At 40.8% G+C, this 17,082-nt stretch overlaps 2 protein-coding genes across 2 annotated transcripts; one reads left to right on the top strand and one right to left on the bottom strand.

The window, feature by feature from the left end:
- The first annotated feature begins 1,020 nt into the window (after positions 1-1,020).
- On the top strand, positions 1,021-2,370 carry LOC103292767 (tubulin alpha-1C chain-like). Its single transcript, XM_008149029.3, has one exon. The coding sequence runs from the start codon at positions 1,021-1,023 to the stop codon at positions 2,368-2,370; it is 1,350 nt and encodes a 449-aa protein (XP_008147251.2).
- A 5,931-nt stretch (positions 2,371-8,301) lies between these two features.
- Positions 8,302-12,365, bottom strand: TFPI2 (tissue factor pathway inhibitor 2). The gene is made up of 5 exons (XM_008151059.3): positions 12,171-12,365; positions 11,732-11,914; positions 10,711-10,890; positions 9,297-9,467; positions 8,302-8,950 (listed from the first exon to the last, which is right to left on the bottom strand). Exons 1-5 carry the CDS (start codon positions 12,244-12,246, stop codon positions 8,871-8,873), a joined length of 690 nt encoding a protein of 229 aa, XP_008149281.2. The 5' UTR covers positions 12,247-12,365; the 3' UTR covers positions 8,302-8,870.
- Positions 12,366-17,082: the final 4,717 nt, after the last annotated feature.

Below are 17,082 nucleotides of genomic sequence, written 5' to 3'. Positions count from 1 at the left end.
AGTGCTTCCTGTTCCATAAAAGGATAAGTAGGGAACATGGACGGAGAGCAGGCTTCTCCCTGAGTCTAAGGTTGAATGTCCAGATCTGTTATTTGTGACTGAAGAAGCCTCGCAATTCCCACTAATCTTAAACTATCCAAATGAAGCTAACAAACTTTACTATCATAGATTGGTACTAGGGCTTCCATGAGTCTTGAAGGTAGGATCTAGTGGGGGGAGGGGGGGACATCATATGATTTGATAAAATAAAGAAGATAGAAATATAACCCTACTGTATTCTTTGTGTTCCTGATAAATTTCTTACTTTACAGATGATAATTCTATAGAAAAGGTATGTGTTATATAAATCCAATTAATGGGATGGGATTTTTTTTTTAAACTTAAAAAACAGATTTTAAAATTCAATTGAAGAATAAATGTCTCCAAATAGTGAAGAAATTACTTTTAAGGAAAAATAAAGCACTGTGATTTCATTATAAAAACCAATACAATTCCTTAGAAAAGAAAAGCCAGAAATAACCATTTGTCTTTGTTTTTTTTTAAACAAGATCCCTGGCTTTAGTGGTTAAATGTTTAATACATTTTAGGACTATTGATTTAATAATTTAGAAGTAGCCTGATTTTAAAGATAATTATGTCCTTGAAGCATAATAACACTGAACCTTGAGACTAGGCTAGCCTTGATTATTAGTTTTAAGAAGTGACGTTTGCATACAAAAGTTTGATTTAGAAAATAACATCTACCACATTTTATTTTAGGCAGGAATATTTGTTTAAAAGTTATAAATAGTTTTGTTTTATTCACTTAAATTGTAGATGATATTTAAAACAAAAGTTTCTTTTTAGCAGGTAATAATTAAACTGATGATATTCCATCATTCAACTAGCTGCAGTATATTCAAGAAAAAGACTGAGAGACTTTTCCCCCCCAATCCTGACTCCTTAGTAGTCTGCCAGTGGGAGGTCCTTGTTACCATCCCCTCACCTCCTCGAGGCCACGGAGCCCTAAAAGTCTCAGTTATGCGTGAGTGCATCTCCATTCACATTGGCCAGGCTGGTGTCCAGATTGGCAGTGCCTGCTGGGAGCTCTACTGCCTTGAACATGGCATCCAGCCTGATGGCCATATGCCAAGTGACAAGATCATTGGGATGGGAGATAACTCCTTCAACACCTTCTTCAGTGAGACAGGCGCTGGCAAGCATGTGCCCAGGGCAGTGTTTGTAGATTTGGAACCCACAGTTATTGATGAAGTTCGTTCTGGTACCTACCACCAGCTCTTCCACCCTGAGCAGCTCATCACAGGCAAGGAAGATGCTGCCAATAACTATGCCCGTGGGCACTACACCATTGGCAGGGAGATCATTGACCTCGTCCTGGACCAAATTCGGAAAGTAGCGGACCAGTGCACAGGCCTTCAGGGCTTCTTGATCTTCCACAGCTTTGGTGGGGGAACTGGTTCTGGGTTCACCTCCCTGCTGATAAAACATCTCTCTGCCGATTATGGCAAGAAGTCCAAGCTGCAGTTCTCCATTTATCCAGCCCCCCAGGTTTCCACATCTGTAGTTGAGCCCTACAACTCCATCTTCACCACCCACGCCACCCTGGAGCACTCTGACTGTGTCTTCATGGTTGACAATGAGGCCATCTATGACATCTGTCAAAGAAATCTCAACATTGAGCGCCCAACCTACACTAACCTTAACCGCCTTATTAGCCAGATTGTGTCCTCCGTCACTGCTTCCCTTAGGTTTGACGGAGCCCTGAATGTTGATCTGATCGAATTCCAGACCAACCTGGTGCCCTACCCCCGCATCCACTTCCCTCTGGCTACGTATGCCCCGGTCATCTCTGCTGAGAAAGCCTACCATGAGCAGCTAACTGTAGCAGAGCTCACCCATGCGTGTTTTGAGCCAGCCAACCAGATGTTGAAATGTGACCCTCGCCGTGGTAAATACATGGCTTGCTGCCTATTTTATCGTGGTGACGTGGTCCCCAAAGATATCAATGCTGCCATTGCCAGCATCAAGACCAAACGCAACATCCAGTTTGTGGACTGGTGCCCCACTGGCTTCAAAGTTGGCATTAATTACCAGCCTCCCACTGTGGTACCTGCTGGAGACCTGGCCAGAGTCCAGCGAGCTGTGTGCATGCTGAGCAACACTACAGCTGTTGCTGAGGCCTGGGCTCGCCTGGACTACAAGTTTGACCTCATGTATGCCAAGCGTGCCTTTGTCCACTGGTACGTGGGTGAGGGCATGGAGGAAGGAGAGTTTTATGAGGCCCGTGAGGACATGGCTGCCCTTGAGAAGGATTATGAGGAAGTTGGAGCTGATAGTGCTGAGGGAGAGAATGAGGATGAAGAATATTAATTAATCTGTTTGCTGCAATGTTACTCTCCATGTCTTGAGACTGTCTTATTTCTGTTGTTCTGTGAAGTCCATTGTGCTATAACTTGTCAATAAAGATGTTTTTATTTAAAAAAATAAAAGTAAAAATAAAACATTGATAATATATTCTTAAAATTTATAGCCAACTCCTCTGTGTGGAAAAAAAGGTATTTTACAAGTAAAAGTTATCAAAAAAGATTAACATGTAACTGAGGAAATAATATGAAGATTATTAAAAAACACAGGAGTGTGTAGTGGGATCCTACTTTAAAACAGATTGTAGAATATCATGAGAGTTATAGTGCTGTGATTCAGATGAAAAATTTCCAGGAGAGGATGGTTAAGAACAGTGGATAGACCTCTTCAGTATCGAATATCAAAATAATTGTCTAAACCAAAGATTAAACTCCGGTTTAGTTTCAGAGGGGAACAGCTAGACTCAACTACAAAACTCTAGCAATTTTTGTCTTTGCTAAAGATTCTATTTGCATCAAGTACTAGGTAACATAGGTTAAAAATGCATCCGTGGGTTAAGGAGAGTAGGCTCTGAAGTTAGTGTCAATATATAATTTTTATTCTGTATGCATTAAGAAATATGAATATAAAATCAAAGCAAGTTAAGAAAAGAAAATTTGATATATTGTTTTTAAAACTTAAAATATTATTTTAACATAATGTTTGGGATTTCAGATTTAGATAATTTGGATACTTAAAGAGTAATCTCTTCACACACCCTCCAAAGACTGCACAGAATAATGAGATCGAATAAAACTGCCCATACTTGCATCTTGGGCAAAACTGAAAGAAAAGAAACACATACATTTCCATTTACATGTAACTGAGGAAATAATGTGAAGATGATCCAAAAAACAGGAGTGTGTAGTGGGATCCTACAATTGGTGAACTGTAATGTTACCCTAAGAAAAAGGATTTTACCCCAACTGCATTGAAGCCTGTTGGGGGGAATTGGGATGGAGAAGAGACATGGAAGTTGTAGAACCAGAGGTGGGCAATCATGGGAAGTCATTGATTAGGGTGGTAGTGATGAAAAGGCAACAAAAAAACATATACCTTATGCTAAGGCATGAAACAGTGGTCCTCAAAGTGCGATGCAAGCGTCCTTCCTAATCACCTGTTGCCATTGTTTCTAATGTACATCTTTGAGTATCAACTCAAACCCACTAAATCAAACCTGGGGCAATAGGAGCTGCAATGTCCCTGGATCCCCAGACGGTTCTCAGACACAAAATTTGAACAATCAGGTGCTATAACATGCTTTGGAAACTTAACATAATTTAGTGTAACTGAATTGTAGGTTACAGGTGACAGTGAAATGAGACAGATCAATCCAGAGAGGAATGTCATGATCTACTTGTAATAAGTCTTAAATGACACACCAGGGGCTTAGACAGGAACATGAAGATGCACTAGGAAGCCACTAAAGTGTTTTAAGCAGAGGAATAACCAGATAAGATTTTTTTCCAGATAAATTACCCTGGCATCAATGTGTATGGTTGGATATACTAGTAGAGCAAACATAGGCAGGAAGGAAACTTGGGAGAATAATTTTCCTAAAATAAGATAAAGATTAAAATAGCCTTGAATTGATACACTTGGCGGCTAATTGAACTGGTGAATGAAGGGAAAAGAAGTAATTTTGGATGAATCTCATTCCCACATTTGCTTGCCTCCATTGCTAAGTTTATAATAGAATATATAGACAAATAATATTTTAAAGCTACAACTCTGCACTTTTCCTTATATATATCACAAGACCTATATTTTACTAGAAACGTGAAACTTGGAAAGACAAGTCCCTGCTACTTGGTTGGAGTCCATAAGTTCCTAAGAAGCCCAAAGAAGGCCTAATAGACATCCTGGTGTTGATTTTTGTGCTACACTCCCTGGGGACAAGCATCCCCCTCACTGGGAACATTGTTAGCTAACGGACCACGAGACTGCTGGGGCAGGGGGAGGGGGGGAGGTAGCATGTATTCTGGGAGGTTTGTGAGCCAGGCAATCTTGAAGGCTCCATTGCAATTTCTAAGGTTGAACATGTGACAATGTGTGTGCGTAAAGGAGGCATGAGTGGTAGTCCAGAGTAATTTTTTTTTTTCAATAAAAGACTGTGTTATTTAAAGCCACCCCGTTCCTTTTTTGTCTTTTGGTGAATGAAAAATAATTTTGGATGAATCTCATTCCCACATTTGCTTGCCTCTGCCGCTAAGTTTATATCATAATATGTAGATAAATAATATGTTAAAGCTATAATATTTTAATATTTTAATCAGGCTGTCTGATGCAAACATAGTAGTGACTTGTCTCCAAGCTGATTGTGGCAAAAATAAATTTCCCTTTGATAGCAGAACATCCTACAACAGCTTTATGAAATAATCTTCATTAAAATAAAATGGCAGAGGTTTGGGGTATTAGAACAGTTGTATCAAAAACATCTCCTTCCTACCCATGGTGAACTGAGAGCTGCAGCAGAGGGCTTTGACTACAGGGAGAGTATAGGCAGCAGGTATCAATCCAGCTTCTCTGTATCACTAGGAACCCCCCAAATCCCAAAGGCTCTGTATCACTCATCCGACAACCCCAGAGCACACACAAGATCTGGTTTTCAAAAACCACCCAAAACAGTCATAATTCAACTAAAAATCCTTTAATGGCATCTGCTTTTGTCTCTAAAAGCACTGCCTCCCCGTCCTCCTTTTAAAAATTTCATTGGTTTGTTAGAGAAACTGAGCTGTTTGTCCTGTAGAGTGTCCAACATTATGAACTTGGCTGATTGACTTCTGGTGGTTTCTTCTAACTTGCTCCTTTATTCCCAATACTCCCCTATAATCGGACAATATGATAGTAAGATCTAGAAGCTTCAGGTTCAGTTGTTTTCTTTATTTCTTTCTATAGAATTACTTCATGGGAAGGGGTGTGCACTTCATGTTACCTCACATTAGATAGCAAATACTGTCTGTTGGCACACTATTAGTGATTTTATAATTATTTATGGGTTCAGAGGCATTCTTCTGATTCCTCCATAATATTGTTCTTCATCAACCTGCCAGCCATGGTTTCTACATCCATGGATGATTGTTGCCTAGATGCATATTTTCATTGGGGGTATATTATAACACCTGAATACATGTGTTATAGATTCTCTTATGAGTAACATTCTTTCATACACTATTTAGTTTCCTTTTGGTACAGTTTTAAAGGATAAAAAAAGAGAAGGATAAATGCTTTATTTTTTCTGTATAGTCGTCATTTTTCAAAGTAATGAGAATGTCCTAGAAGCCTCCAAAAATGACCAAGAAGTGTTGTGTAATTATGAACTAATTTTATATTCATATTTAAATACTTATATATGTTGTGGTTGTTTTGATGCTCAGATTGTCGCATTTTAGCTACTCTCCTGTTGTTTTTTTTTTTCTGTGTGTGACATGATTTAGTAGTCCTTGATAGCTTCCTTGCTTTCTGGGGTTGCCCAGATTCACCTTACATATTATTCTCCATTCCAGACCTGGACTCAGCAGATTCTCCTAGAGCCCTGGCCCCTGTTCCTTTTAGTGAAAAATAATATTTAGAGACCACAAGCTAGATAGTAGGTGCACTTGCTGCTACTGGGTTGTCATTCCTTCAAGGTCTTTTCAATGGAAGGGTGGAAAAACATGTTTTGGGGGGAAATTTGAATTCATACTAACCTTTGTAATTTCAATTTAAAAGTTGATGGTTTTTCCCTTAATTTCTTAATTTTATACTTCTATCTCTTTTTCTCTTAACACTGAAAATTGTGACTTCTAAAGAAATGTAAATAATTACATTTCCTAACAGAACATATAGTATAACATAGTATTCTATATATGATAGCTTCAAAATAACAGTATCAATACTACTAATAACAATAAGTTTGCTAAATGCATTTTCAAATTTCTTCCGAATTTACTTGAACCTTAAGAATGTATTCCCCAAAAGATGTATAATCAAGATACTGGTTTGAAAAGTCACTGAAAAGAATTATGTATCCTTTGTGTCATTATCCCACTGTTTGGTGTTCATTTGGGTTCAATAACTGGTTTGTTTCCAATTTTAGAGGGAATGCCTTTTATTCTTTTAATTTTGGTTTTTAATTATGTAAAGTATTCACATGGTCTATGATCAAAACTATATAGCTATGTACGTTCGCATACATTTTGTTCTTGTTGTTAATCCTCACCCAAGGATATTTCTCCATTGATTTTTATAGAGTGGAAGGGAGAAACATCTGTGAGATGGACATGGATCCAAAGAAAGAGATGGAGATCATGAAGGTGGAAGACCTCTGTGAGCTGGAGACAGAGACAAAGAAGGAGGAAGACACCTGCGAGATAGTCTCCGAGACCATGAAGGTGGAAGACCTCTGCGAGGTGGAGACAGAGACCATGAAGGTGGAAGACCTCTGCGAGGTGGAGACAGAGACCATGAAGGTGGAAGACCTCTGCGCGGTGGAGACAGAGACCATGAAGGTGGAAGACCTCGGCGCCATGGGCCCCGAGACCATGATAGTGGAAGACCTCTGCGCGATGGAGACAGAGACAAAGAAGGAGGAAGACGTCTGTGAGATAGTCTCCGAGACCATGAAAGTGGAAGACCTCGGCGCCGTGGGCCCAGAGCCAAAGAAAGAGGAAGACATCTGTGAGATGGATGAAGCCATTCCCTCCTCATCCACATTCGACTGTGCATCTGGATCAGGGCCATCGGTGAATCTGCCTCCCAAGGTGCGTGTCCTTGACTGGAATCTAGCCTGGGACCCTTCAGTCTATGGGGCAATGCTCAATCCATTGAGCCAAACCAGCCAGGGCTATTCACATACATTTTATCTCCATAACTAAATCTTTTTCCTCCCTCCCCTAGAGGCAACCACTTTTATTATCTTTATATCTTCTGTGATTTGTGTGTGTGTATACATATTGTCCTAAACCCTGTTTTTCTTAATGTATTCTGAGGATCAAATGATATCTATATTAGATATTTTGCTCATTTCTCATCCATAATTTCTTCAATCAATCCCCTTTTTATAAGCATCTGATTTGTTTCCAGTTTTCAGTTATCCCCCAAAATACATTAATGAATGTCCTCAGGCAGATATCATTTTATATATTTGTCACAATACCTTTGGGATAGATTGTATTGTTGTTAATCCTTACTTGAGGATATTTTTTCCATTGATTTGTTTTTTAGAGAGAGTGAAAGGGAGGAGTATGAGAGAGAGAGAAAGGAAGAGAGAAATATGGATGTGAGACAGACACATTGATTGGTTGCCTCCTGCAAGGGCCCTGACTAGGGCCAGGGATCAACCTGCAACCCAGATACGTTGTGCCCTTGACCGGGATCTAATCTGTGACCCTTCAGTGCAAAGGCCAACGCTCTAACCACTGAGAACACTGGCCAAGGCTGGAATTGATTTTTAAAAGAGGAATTGCTTAAACAAAGGGAAAATGCATTTCTAATTTTGCTACATCAAGTGCATACTTTTAAACATATTAATCTTGCCAAGAAAATGTGGGAACTAAAATAATATATCTTTATTATTGAGAAAGAGAAAACTATTTTAGCTGGAATGATCAGATTTATCAAGAATAATTTATTAGTGGGAATCTTAATTATTAAATTCATGCATAGTCTCAGGTGTAATGTAAATAAACGCTTTGAACAGTCAAACAATTTTAACTTCAGTGGCCTCCAATCCATTAAGTCTTAGGAAATAATGTAATAACTGGAAAACTATTAAAAGCGATCTATCTATATGTATACACAAACACAAACATGCAAGTGGGGAGGGATGGATAGATGGATACATAGATAGATAACAGGAGACAAAGAGAGAACTTTTTCCCTTGAGAACATTTCTGATTTTAATAAATTTACAAGCTCTTTCATTCAGTCAAAATTTTATTTTATTATTTCTTAAATGACACAACAGAAATTGAAGTAAGTTAGCAGTGTCTAAATAATAGCACTTGTAATATTTTTTAAGCTATAGGTAAATATGCATGTTTGTCGCCTGGGACCTAAAATATAATCCAACTTTTAAATGTAAAAGAAAATGTATTTATCGGTCCTTTTTATGTTCATATGTATTAAAAGAACATGATTATGCTGTCTTTGTTTTTCAGTCCCAATCTTCGACTAATTTCAAGAAAGCAACCGCCAAAACTGGGTGAGTCATATTTGCTTTCTTATTTTATACTTATATCTCTTTCAGGCAGAGCAAGGCTTCAACCTCATAAAAAATAGTTATACGGTAAATAAAAAAAATAACAGTTTCACATTTGAGTAGCAGCTAGTTATGTATAAAAGTGGACAAAGTTTTTAAAAATAACTTGGATCAATAAAAACTGGTAAATAATCACTAATTATTCATTTACTCGTGTTAGCATATTATTCTTCAGATATAAGGCGATAATTGCATTCATAAGATGACATTAAAAAAACAACAACAGTTAATACTTCTTCTGAAGTTTCAGTCTTCTATCAGGAAAGAAAAACCTTGGTATCTTCTTACCTATTTTCTTCCTCAAGGCTAAAGCCAACAAAATAAAAATCAACATCACATCAGTCTGTAGGATCACTATAAACCACCATTTCCAATGTGTTTATAAACCGACCTCATCTTATTTTTAATGATTACAAAGTCAGTAGTACTGTCCACTCAGTTAATAGCATTAGAACTTTAAAACACATTCTTAGCTAGCCAGAATAAGCATTTTCACAAAATGAAAATGTAGAAGTAGTACTAAAGTACCGTTTATGTAGAAGTAGTCTGGAAATGGCAATATGCTATTAGTAAAATAAATACATAAAATATAATTTTGCTTATGAGTTATTTATAAAGTTGGTTTAAAAAGTGAATAAGAAAAATTCACTACCTTTCATGCAAACACGTTTGCAGTCCTTCATGCTAACAAAATTGTTGTCATTCCCTCCGCAGCCAGTGTAAGTGAAGGCCTGGCAGGCATTGTGTCTTGGGTTAAAATGATAGCGAGTCACATTAGCAGAGCATAGTCCCTCATCTCTTGGGCTGTAGCAATATGACGGACCTTGATGCAAAAGACAATAAAATTAGGAATACAGTGATAGCAGAATGAATAAGCTGTGGTGGTTACTAAAGTCACTGGAGAAAATATAATCCCATGGGAGCTTCATGCTGAATCCAAAATGCCATTTTAAACCATTTAAAAAGTGTGCCTCTAACGTTCAAGGAAGTGTTCCATGGCGTATTTGGCTAATTCTATATTTTGATAAACTGAACAGAATTTCTTCTGAAGCTATGTCCTTATATCATTTGATTGTGTAAAGAAATGAAACCCCAAAAAGCAGATATGATCAGGTAAAAATGGGATGCATTTCAAATGATAATACATGGCATGCTTTGTAAACTTTCTTGTGCTGGTAGTGTTATTTTCAATGTGTTTATCAGTTCTCCTTCCATTATTAATCATGAATACATGTATCTAATTCCCAGGTAGCCACTAGAACATTTACATTTACACAAACAATTTAAGAAAACATCAGCAACAACCATCTCCTCATTAATTCAGGTGTGCATATTCAACACAGTATTATAGCTATAGAGATTTATCAAAGTCTCTGCCAACGCAAATTTTCCGTGGTTGAATTTATTTATCAACGTGTATGTATCTCTGTTGTGCCTACGGAAATACCTGTATTGTCTCTCTCTACAAATATTAAATGCTGCCAGAGCAACCCATTATTTAAGGGACTGTGTGTGGGCGTAGGGGACGGTAGATAAGAAACGGGGAGGAGAGAAAAGAGGGATAGAGATCTCTGTATGCTCCACAATTTGCAATTACTAAAGGATACAGAAATTTAACCAAAAACTTTAGAAAGAAATTTTCAAGTTTCACCATCTTAAGTCTATATACATTCTACTATTTTGTGCATACAATTGAGTCCGTGCAAACCTGAGGTCATGGCATGCCTTAATGAATACTTAACTGTAATTTTATGTGTAAGTCAAATAGATGATAAATCGTTTTAAAGAAACAGTACAGAGGAGGAAGCAAAAACTGGAATCACGGCTTTGTAGCTTTACAGGCCTGAGAATGTGGCAAGTTATTAACTTCTCCCAGCTTGTACTCTTATAGGTAAAATGGCAACAATAATACTCCCTCAGAGGGCGATAGTGTGAAGACTGATATCGTATCATATATGAAATTGCAACAACGCAAACCATGTGAATTTCACATTGAAGTGATTTTTTTTCACCCTGAAGTCTTAATAAAGAAATGAAATAGAAACACCATTAAAAATATTATTTACGTTTCCTTGGTACACAGAAGTCCCTGCAAGTAGCTTCATCCGGGAACTGGTTCCCACTTCGGTGACACCCACCAGACATGAATTTTTCACATGCCATGGAGCTTAGATTGAAGAAATAGTCTCCTCGGGACTCCCCACAGTGCCCCTCACTGACTTCCAAACGGCAGATTTTGGGAACTTCTAGGAAAAGGAGGACACAAAGCAGTTCAAAAATTAGCCTTCTTAGTATTACTTTCCACATTTTACTCTATTTTCAGAAACAACTGGGTGGGGGAATGACATCCTATTTAGTGCTGGGATAGTAAATCCCCCCAAAGGCTATCCATTAACACAGTTATTTTAGTTTTTCTGTTTTTTTAGCAGTGTCTCCAGACCGGACTGAGCTGTGACCTTTCAAATTCAGTCGCAAAGACTGTTCGCTCAGAGAACATCTGAAGTTAAATAACTTATCCGCGGGAATATGCATTTCCCCTGGCTCGGTTCATTGAATGGCAGAGCCCCACGCCCTGTTGTTCACAGGCCTTCACAGGAACAACAAACATCATCAAAATAGGAAACAGTACCTCGAACCTCCACTCATCTATCCTTGATGCTCCCACAGACATGTTTGGTTAGGAGGAGGCAACAGCAAGGTGACCATTAGCTAAATCACAGCCCAGTAATAAAATCCGCTAAAAGTGTTTCAGATCGATGGGTAATTGACAGGAGGAAATGGTGTTCCCAAGGAGGCGTAAAAACCATAGGTGCAGCACTAATAATGATCAATGCAGAAAGGCACGTAGGTTGCACCTAACACCCTGCACCCTTGCAGGAGACTGCCCTGAGGGGGCCTCTGGCCCCGAGTCTGTGCGGGCACCCGCTGATGATACATGCCAATGAGGAGGCAGGAAAGCGCGTCGCCAACTTGTGATGACCTCCAACCGGGGAGCCCTCGGCTCGGCCTTGGAGGGCGCTCAGGCTCCCCCGCAGACGATGGGACCTGGAGCGAGCCGCTCCTGCTGGCCGTGCAGCCGCCACTTACTCGCTATCCTCCAGCAAGCTTCCTCGCAGGCCTCCCGGGTTTCGAAGTTGTTGGCGTTGCCCTCGCAGCCGCCGTACATGAACGGGCGGCAGCTCTGGGTGTACCTGCTGTAGTAAAAACTGGGGACCCGGGCGCGGCAGGGCCCCACGTCCGGGGGCAGGAGGCAGATCTCCGCGTTGTTTCCTACGGGAGGGACCCCGAGAGGGTCCGGGAGAGGGAAGGAGATCAGCCACTTCCCGCCCCCCCCCCCTGCCCCCAGGAGGAGAGGTTTCCCCGGCGGCAGCGCAGAGGGGCCTCTAGGGAGAGAGAAAGTGCACACTGGGGCGGCTGTGGGACCTGGGCAACGTAGGGGAGCGAGCCGGTGGGGGGCACCCTTGCCACGGCAGCTGGGCCCCGGAGGAAGCCAGAGGGATGAGGGGGTCCCTGGATGGGGCGGTACCTAGGGGATCCTGAGCAGCTGTTCCGAGCAGGAGCAGGGGCAGAAGCAACAGCCCGAGGGTCCCAAGAGGGTCCATGGTGTCCAGGTCCGTGGATCCCGCGGCAGGAGGGGTCCCCAGAATGCCCGGCAGGAGAAGGGTGCGCAGGGTGCGTGCGGCTCCGAGGCCTGTGAGCCGGGCGGTGGGTGTGGGCTTTAAGTAGGGGTGAGTGTCCTCCCGACCCCGGACGGGGCGGGGCGTGCCTGTGGGGAGCCCGGCGGGGAGCTGATTCACGCCCTCGGGGCCGTGATCCTGGCGCTGGAAAGTGTGCGCTGGGAGAGGAATTCCCCTCCCAAGTTGAACCTGTCTCCACAACTTTCTCTTGCGTGCGCAGGAATGACCAAACGGGGCATTCTGTGTCAGTGATGGGAAATGGACAAAGCGGAGGGAAGCAATTGCATAAGGGTTCCGGCTGGTAGCATCGCCCTGAAGAGTGGACCTATCCTTTGAAAGCATAAGTCCACGTATTTCAAAGGCAGAGAGAAAGTGTGAAATTCATGGGGCTGAGGCTCATTATAACATACCCTTTAGTTAGACTAGAAAGTTAAGTAGATGTGTGTTTATTTACATCTCTACGTGTATACGTACACACACATTTCAATCGAGGACCACATTACATGTAATAAAAGGCTCCTAATATATGTTAAGTGTCGTTTCAAGAATGTTTCATAACTATGTATACCTTTGTAATCACCACTCTAATCAAGAATTAGAACATTTCCAGCACCCCAGAAAACTCAGTCATACCGTTTTCCAGATAATCCTCCCATCCTCAGGCCAGAGGCAACTACTGTTCTGATCACCGTAGATTGGTATTGCCTGTTCTTGAATCTCATGCAAATAAAATCATAAAGCAAGTACTCTTTTGTACTTCATTTGCTTCACTGCTTTTTTTTTTTTTTTTGGAGACACATTTGCTGTATAGTTTGGTTCCTTTTAAATGCTGATGAGCCTTCCAGTTTGTGATTGTTCCACAGATATCCTGTTACGGGACATGTGTGTTGTTCCTAGTTTGAGATTATTATGAGTAAAGCTGCTTTGTGTGCACGTACAACTTGTATTACTCTTCGGTAAAGTACTTAGAAATATTAGAAACTGCCAAATCGTTTTTCCAAAAATGACAATACCATTTTACACCCCCACCAAGCATGTGTCTAAGAGTTGTAGCTATGTTTTTTTGAGCAGGACCGATCAGCCCCTTCCCACACAATGTCAGTGCATGTGTTAAAGTTCATTATTCCTTTGTCATATTAGCCTGAGTCTAACTTTCTTTTCTTAATCCCCACCCAAGGATATTGGAGAGAGAGAGAGAGAGAGAGAGAGAGAGAGAGAGAGAGAGAACAAACATGAAACACGAATCGGTTGCCTCCTATACACACCCTGCACAGGGATCGGCCTGCAACCTTTTTGGTGTAGGGGACTATGTTGCAACCAACTGAGCCACCAGACTGGGGGAGTCTAACTTTTTATTTATACAAAACAAATCATCTACTCTGGTATTTTTCATGAAATATTAAAGATATTTTGGAGGCTATTTTAATGAGTTCTCATGATGAATGTGACTTCCCTTCCTCCTCCTTTTCTTCTTGTTCCATTTAATATTCTCAATTCCTGGCTTCTCCATATTCTCTTGAGGATATGGAAGCAAATTTACAGTATTTCTCTTCCAAATTTCTGAGAATCCCTATGCTCACAGTAGTTAATAGTCTGGGCTACTTTACACATCATAGCCTCTTGTGCTAGTTTTCAGTTATCCTGACATCATGGCAGAGAATCGTATTCCTAGGAAAACCAGGCTGGCTGGAAATACTCACTGTCCTTTATGCTGTCAGATTACCAGATATGTATGGTTAAGAATGACAGAAATACAAGGATAGATGTTTAACAACCAGCTTTCCAGGAAGAAGGATGGAGCTGGTTTGCACAGTTTACTGATTTCCATGTGGCAAATGCCCCCACTATGATCAATTTCAACCCTCATTTTGCCAGAGCCAGTGTAAGCTGGCTCTTAGCACACCAATGAATGAGAGAGCCAGCTGGTTTTAGAAAGACACATTCATAAGAGAATCAGATTAGACCCTCCCAGTACCTCCCAAATATTACTAAGGGGGGGTGGGGTTGGGGGGGAATTTTTACCAGACATTTAGTCGGGATCATGTTCAGGAGAAAAATTAATTCCACTTCAGACTTACCTATTTCCATTCTTCTGAATATGATTAAATGTATCTTCCAAATGGACTACAATTAATTGGACTGATTCGGAGTCAGACTTGTCATTCAGCATTGACTATTGTCCCTTCTGTTGTTTGTTCTCCGCCGCTGGCATTTTGCGATCATTTTTTGCTTCATACAAAAGAGGAATCTTTTGAATTAGGACAGATTATTTTGGGAAATTGCATGATGTGTCAAAGAAGACCTGGATTTTATCCCCTGCTCCTTTGGACCAGTTATATAAACTCTCTAAGGCTCAGTTTCCTTATTTGTAAAATGAATAGAATAACTGGGCCTTAGAAGTGTGTTTTGAGGATTAAAGGGAAAGTGCCTAGGTGCTCCAAGAGCTGTGCTTGAGATCCTCACACACAGGTGCATAATCCACCCCGATCCTCTCATGGCCCAGTTCCTATTGTGCCTTGGCACCAACCACATTCAGGGAACAGAGCCATAGGAACCGTTCTTGTAGGACTGAAATCTGTGACTTGGCTCATATCCGCTCTTCTCTTCGGCTGAGGTCAGAGACCTCTCTGTCTAGAAGGAGTCACACAATCAGACCTCACTCCGTGATGGTCTCTTCTGGAGAAATGAGTTCCAGGGTTCTCTTGGCCAGAGCAGAGTACTCAGTCTACTCAGGCCTGCTGTGTAAACACATGGAGGAGGGGAAGGGGGAGAGGAAGGGACAGGAAAAGGCCAAATCCAGGCTTTTCACCACCCTCTGTGGTGCAGAGTCTGTAGACACAGGCTGAAACCTATGTCCAGAGATATTCCAGAAATGTTAAGTTTCCTTCCCTTGTTCTATGCCAAATAGGGTGCATCTTTAATACCTCTGTGAGTACAGAGTAAGAACAGGGAAGAAAGAGCATTGAACAAGCAGGGTCGTTAGAAATTTGAGATCATCAAGCCAGGCTATCAGAAAGGAAATTGGTCCTCTTATTGTGAATCCCTTGAGTACTTTCACGTCCACGAAAAAATAAAAATAAAAAAATCTCCCCATGTAAAGGAGAATCTAAACTTCCTGGAACTACTTTAAATTACTGAATTTATCCATGTGACCACCACAATCAGCCTCCACAGGGATGTCATTGTACTTCTATCCCCTTAAACCAGGGTCTAAGCCAAAGGTTACGACATAGTTGAGGAAAGCAATTCCTTTACCCAAAGTCAACAGGAAATGCAAAGCTGGAGGGAACTGGGAAGAACAGTCACCCAGATTGATTTGTCACTGCAATACCAAGTGACAGCATGGGTGACTGCCCCTAAACACAGAGGCTCAAAATAGTTTGGAGTTCTGCAAAATAAGGCCTGGAGTTCTTACAGTTAGAATGCCGAACGGAACTATAAATAAGATCTGTTCCGGTATTTCCATTTTACAGAGTTACAAAATTGAGACCTAGCAAGATGAAATGGCTGATGGTGTTTACTTACCTGAGTTGTTGGCAAGCTGAGACTAGAACCCAAATTCTTGAAACTCAGACCTATATTCTTTTTAACATCCCCAGGCCTGGGCTCTCCTCTACCAAGACGTTAGAGTAGAAAAGCAAACAAACAAACAAAAAAACAGAATTAAAACAGACAAACACTACAGTGAGTTCAGGAGCACCTTTCAGATCCCTGCCTCTGTTCTTTCTCCCCAACTCCTCTCAGGCCCCACAACAAATGGATATAAAGTTGATTTGGAACACATTTACTCCTAGAATTCCCAAGCCTTTGGCTTAATGTTCTATCCTCTGCGAACCCCACTGACTTGGAAGGGAACAATGAATTCAAGGAAAGGATTGAGGCAGATGGTCTTCCTCTCCGTCAGACACCTTAGAGAGAGGTTGGCATGTCTAGCCCATGAGTGAATGAAGAGAATTCATTGAGCCCAGTGATTTGGGGATCCATATTATAAAAAACAGTTGCTTAAGGAGTTGCACTGGTTACGCTTTTAAAAAAGTTCTTGCTGCCTGTTAGTTTAAGCCCTGTCAAAGTAAAGTCTGAAGTGAGTCCAGCTGGCACCAGCGAGGAGTTTACACATCTGCTAAGAAATCCAGTTAATCTCTTCTAAGAGATTAGGGGTCATGAGGATTTTGTTAAAGTTTAGGCAACTGCTTCACCAATGAGGCATTTTTTAGCAAGTTGGGCTGCGTAGGAAATGTTTATCCAGTATGCCCTCTGTCTGACTCAGACCACATTTGTGAGTGTTATTATATAAATTGGTGCCGTATGAAACGAGGAGACATTCCCTGTGCTTAATTTTATTAGGCTCATTCTCTCCAGAAAGAACAAGATCCTGGAGTGTATAATGTGTCTCCTACCATGGTCATCCTTTCATTCACCTATTTAAAAAAAGAAGCAAATTAAATATTTTAAAAATGTCAAACTTTGTGCTAGGTATTTGGGGTGAATAAATACATTAGGAATCTCAAAACATCATAGGGTAGACTGATGAACATCATATAACACAGTGTTCTTAGCACACCATTAAAGATATGTATCAGGTCCTCTGGGACCACAGAGGAGGAAATAAATAAAGTTAAGCAAGAGCTCAATTCAAAATAAAAGCCAATCCACACAAGCATATCTAGCATTCCATCTTCAATACTTATGGGACCCACTCATTCCTTCATCAGCTAGTTGCTTTGGTTGGTTCTTTTAGGAGCTGTGGTTCTAGCAAGGCAT

This window comes from Eptesicus fuscus, chromosome 14 (assembly GCF_027574615.1).
Source record: "Eptesicus fuscus isolate TK198812 chromosome 14, DD_ASM_mEF_20220401, whole genome shotgun sequence".
NCBI classification, from domain to species: Eukaryota; Metazoa; Chordata; class Mammalia; order Chiroptera; family Vespertilionidae; genus Eptesicus; species Eptesicus fuscus.
Note: the sequence above shows the minus strand (reverse complement) of the source record. Positions and strands in the feature narration are given on the sequence as shown.

Coding starts and splice junctions, on each gene's coding strand:
- LOC103292767 (XM_008149029.3), top strand. CDS start 1,021: ATGCGTGAGTGCATCTCCATTCACATTGGCCAGGCTGGTGTCCAGATT.
- TFPI2 (XM_008151059.3), bottom strand. CDS start 12,246: ATGGACCCTCTTGGGACCCTCGGGCTGTTGCTTCTGCCCCTGCTCCTG. Junction 11,915..12,170: donor AGCTGCTCAGGATCCCCTAG/GTACCGCCCCAT, acceptor TCCCTCCCGTAG/GAAACAACGCGGAGATCTGC. Junction 8,951..9,296: donor CAAACGTGTTTGCATGAAAG/GTAGTGAATTTT, acceptor TGTTGGCTTTAG/CCTTGAGGAAGAAAATAGGT.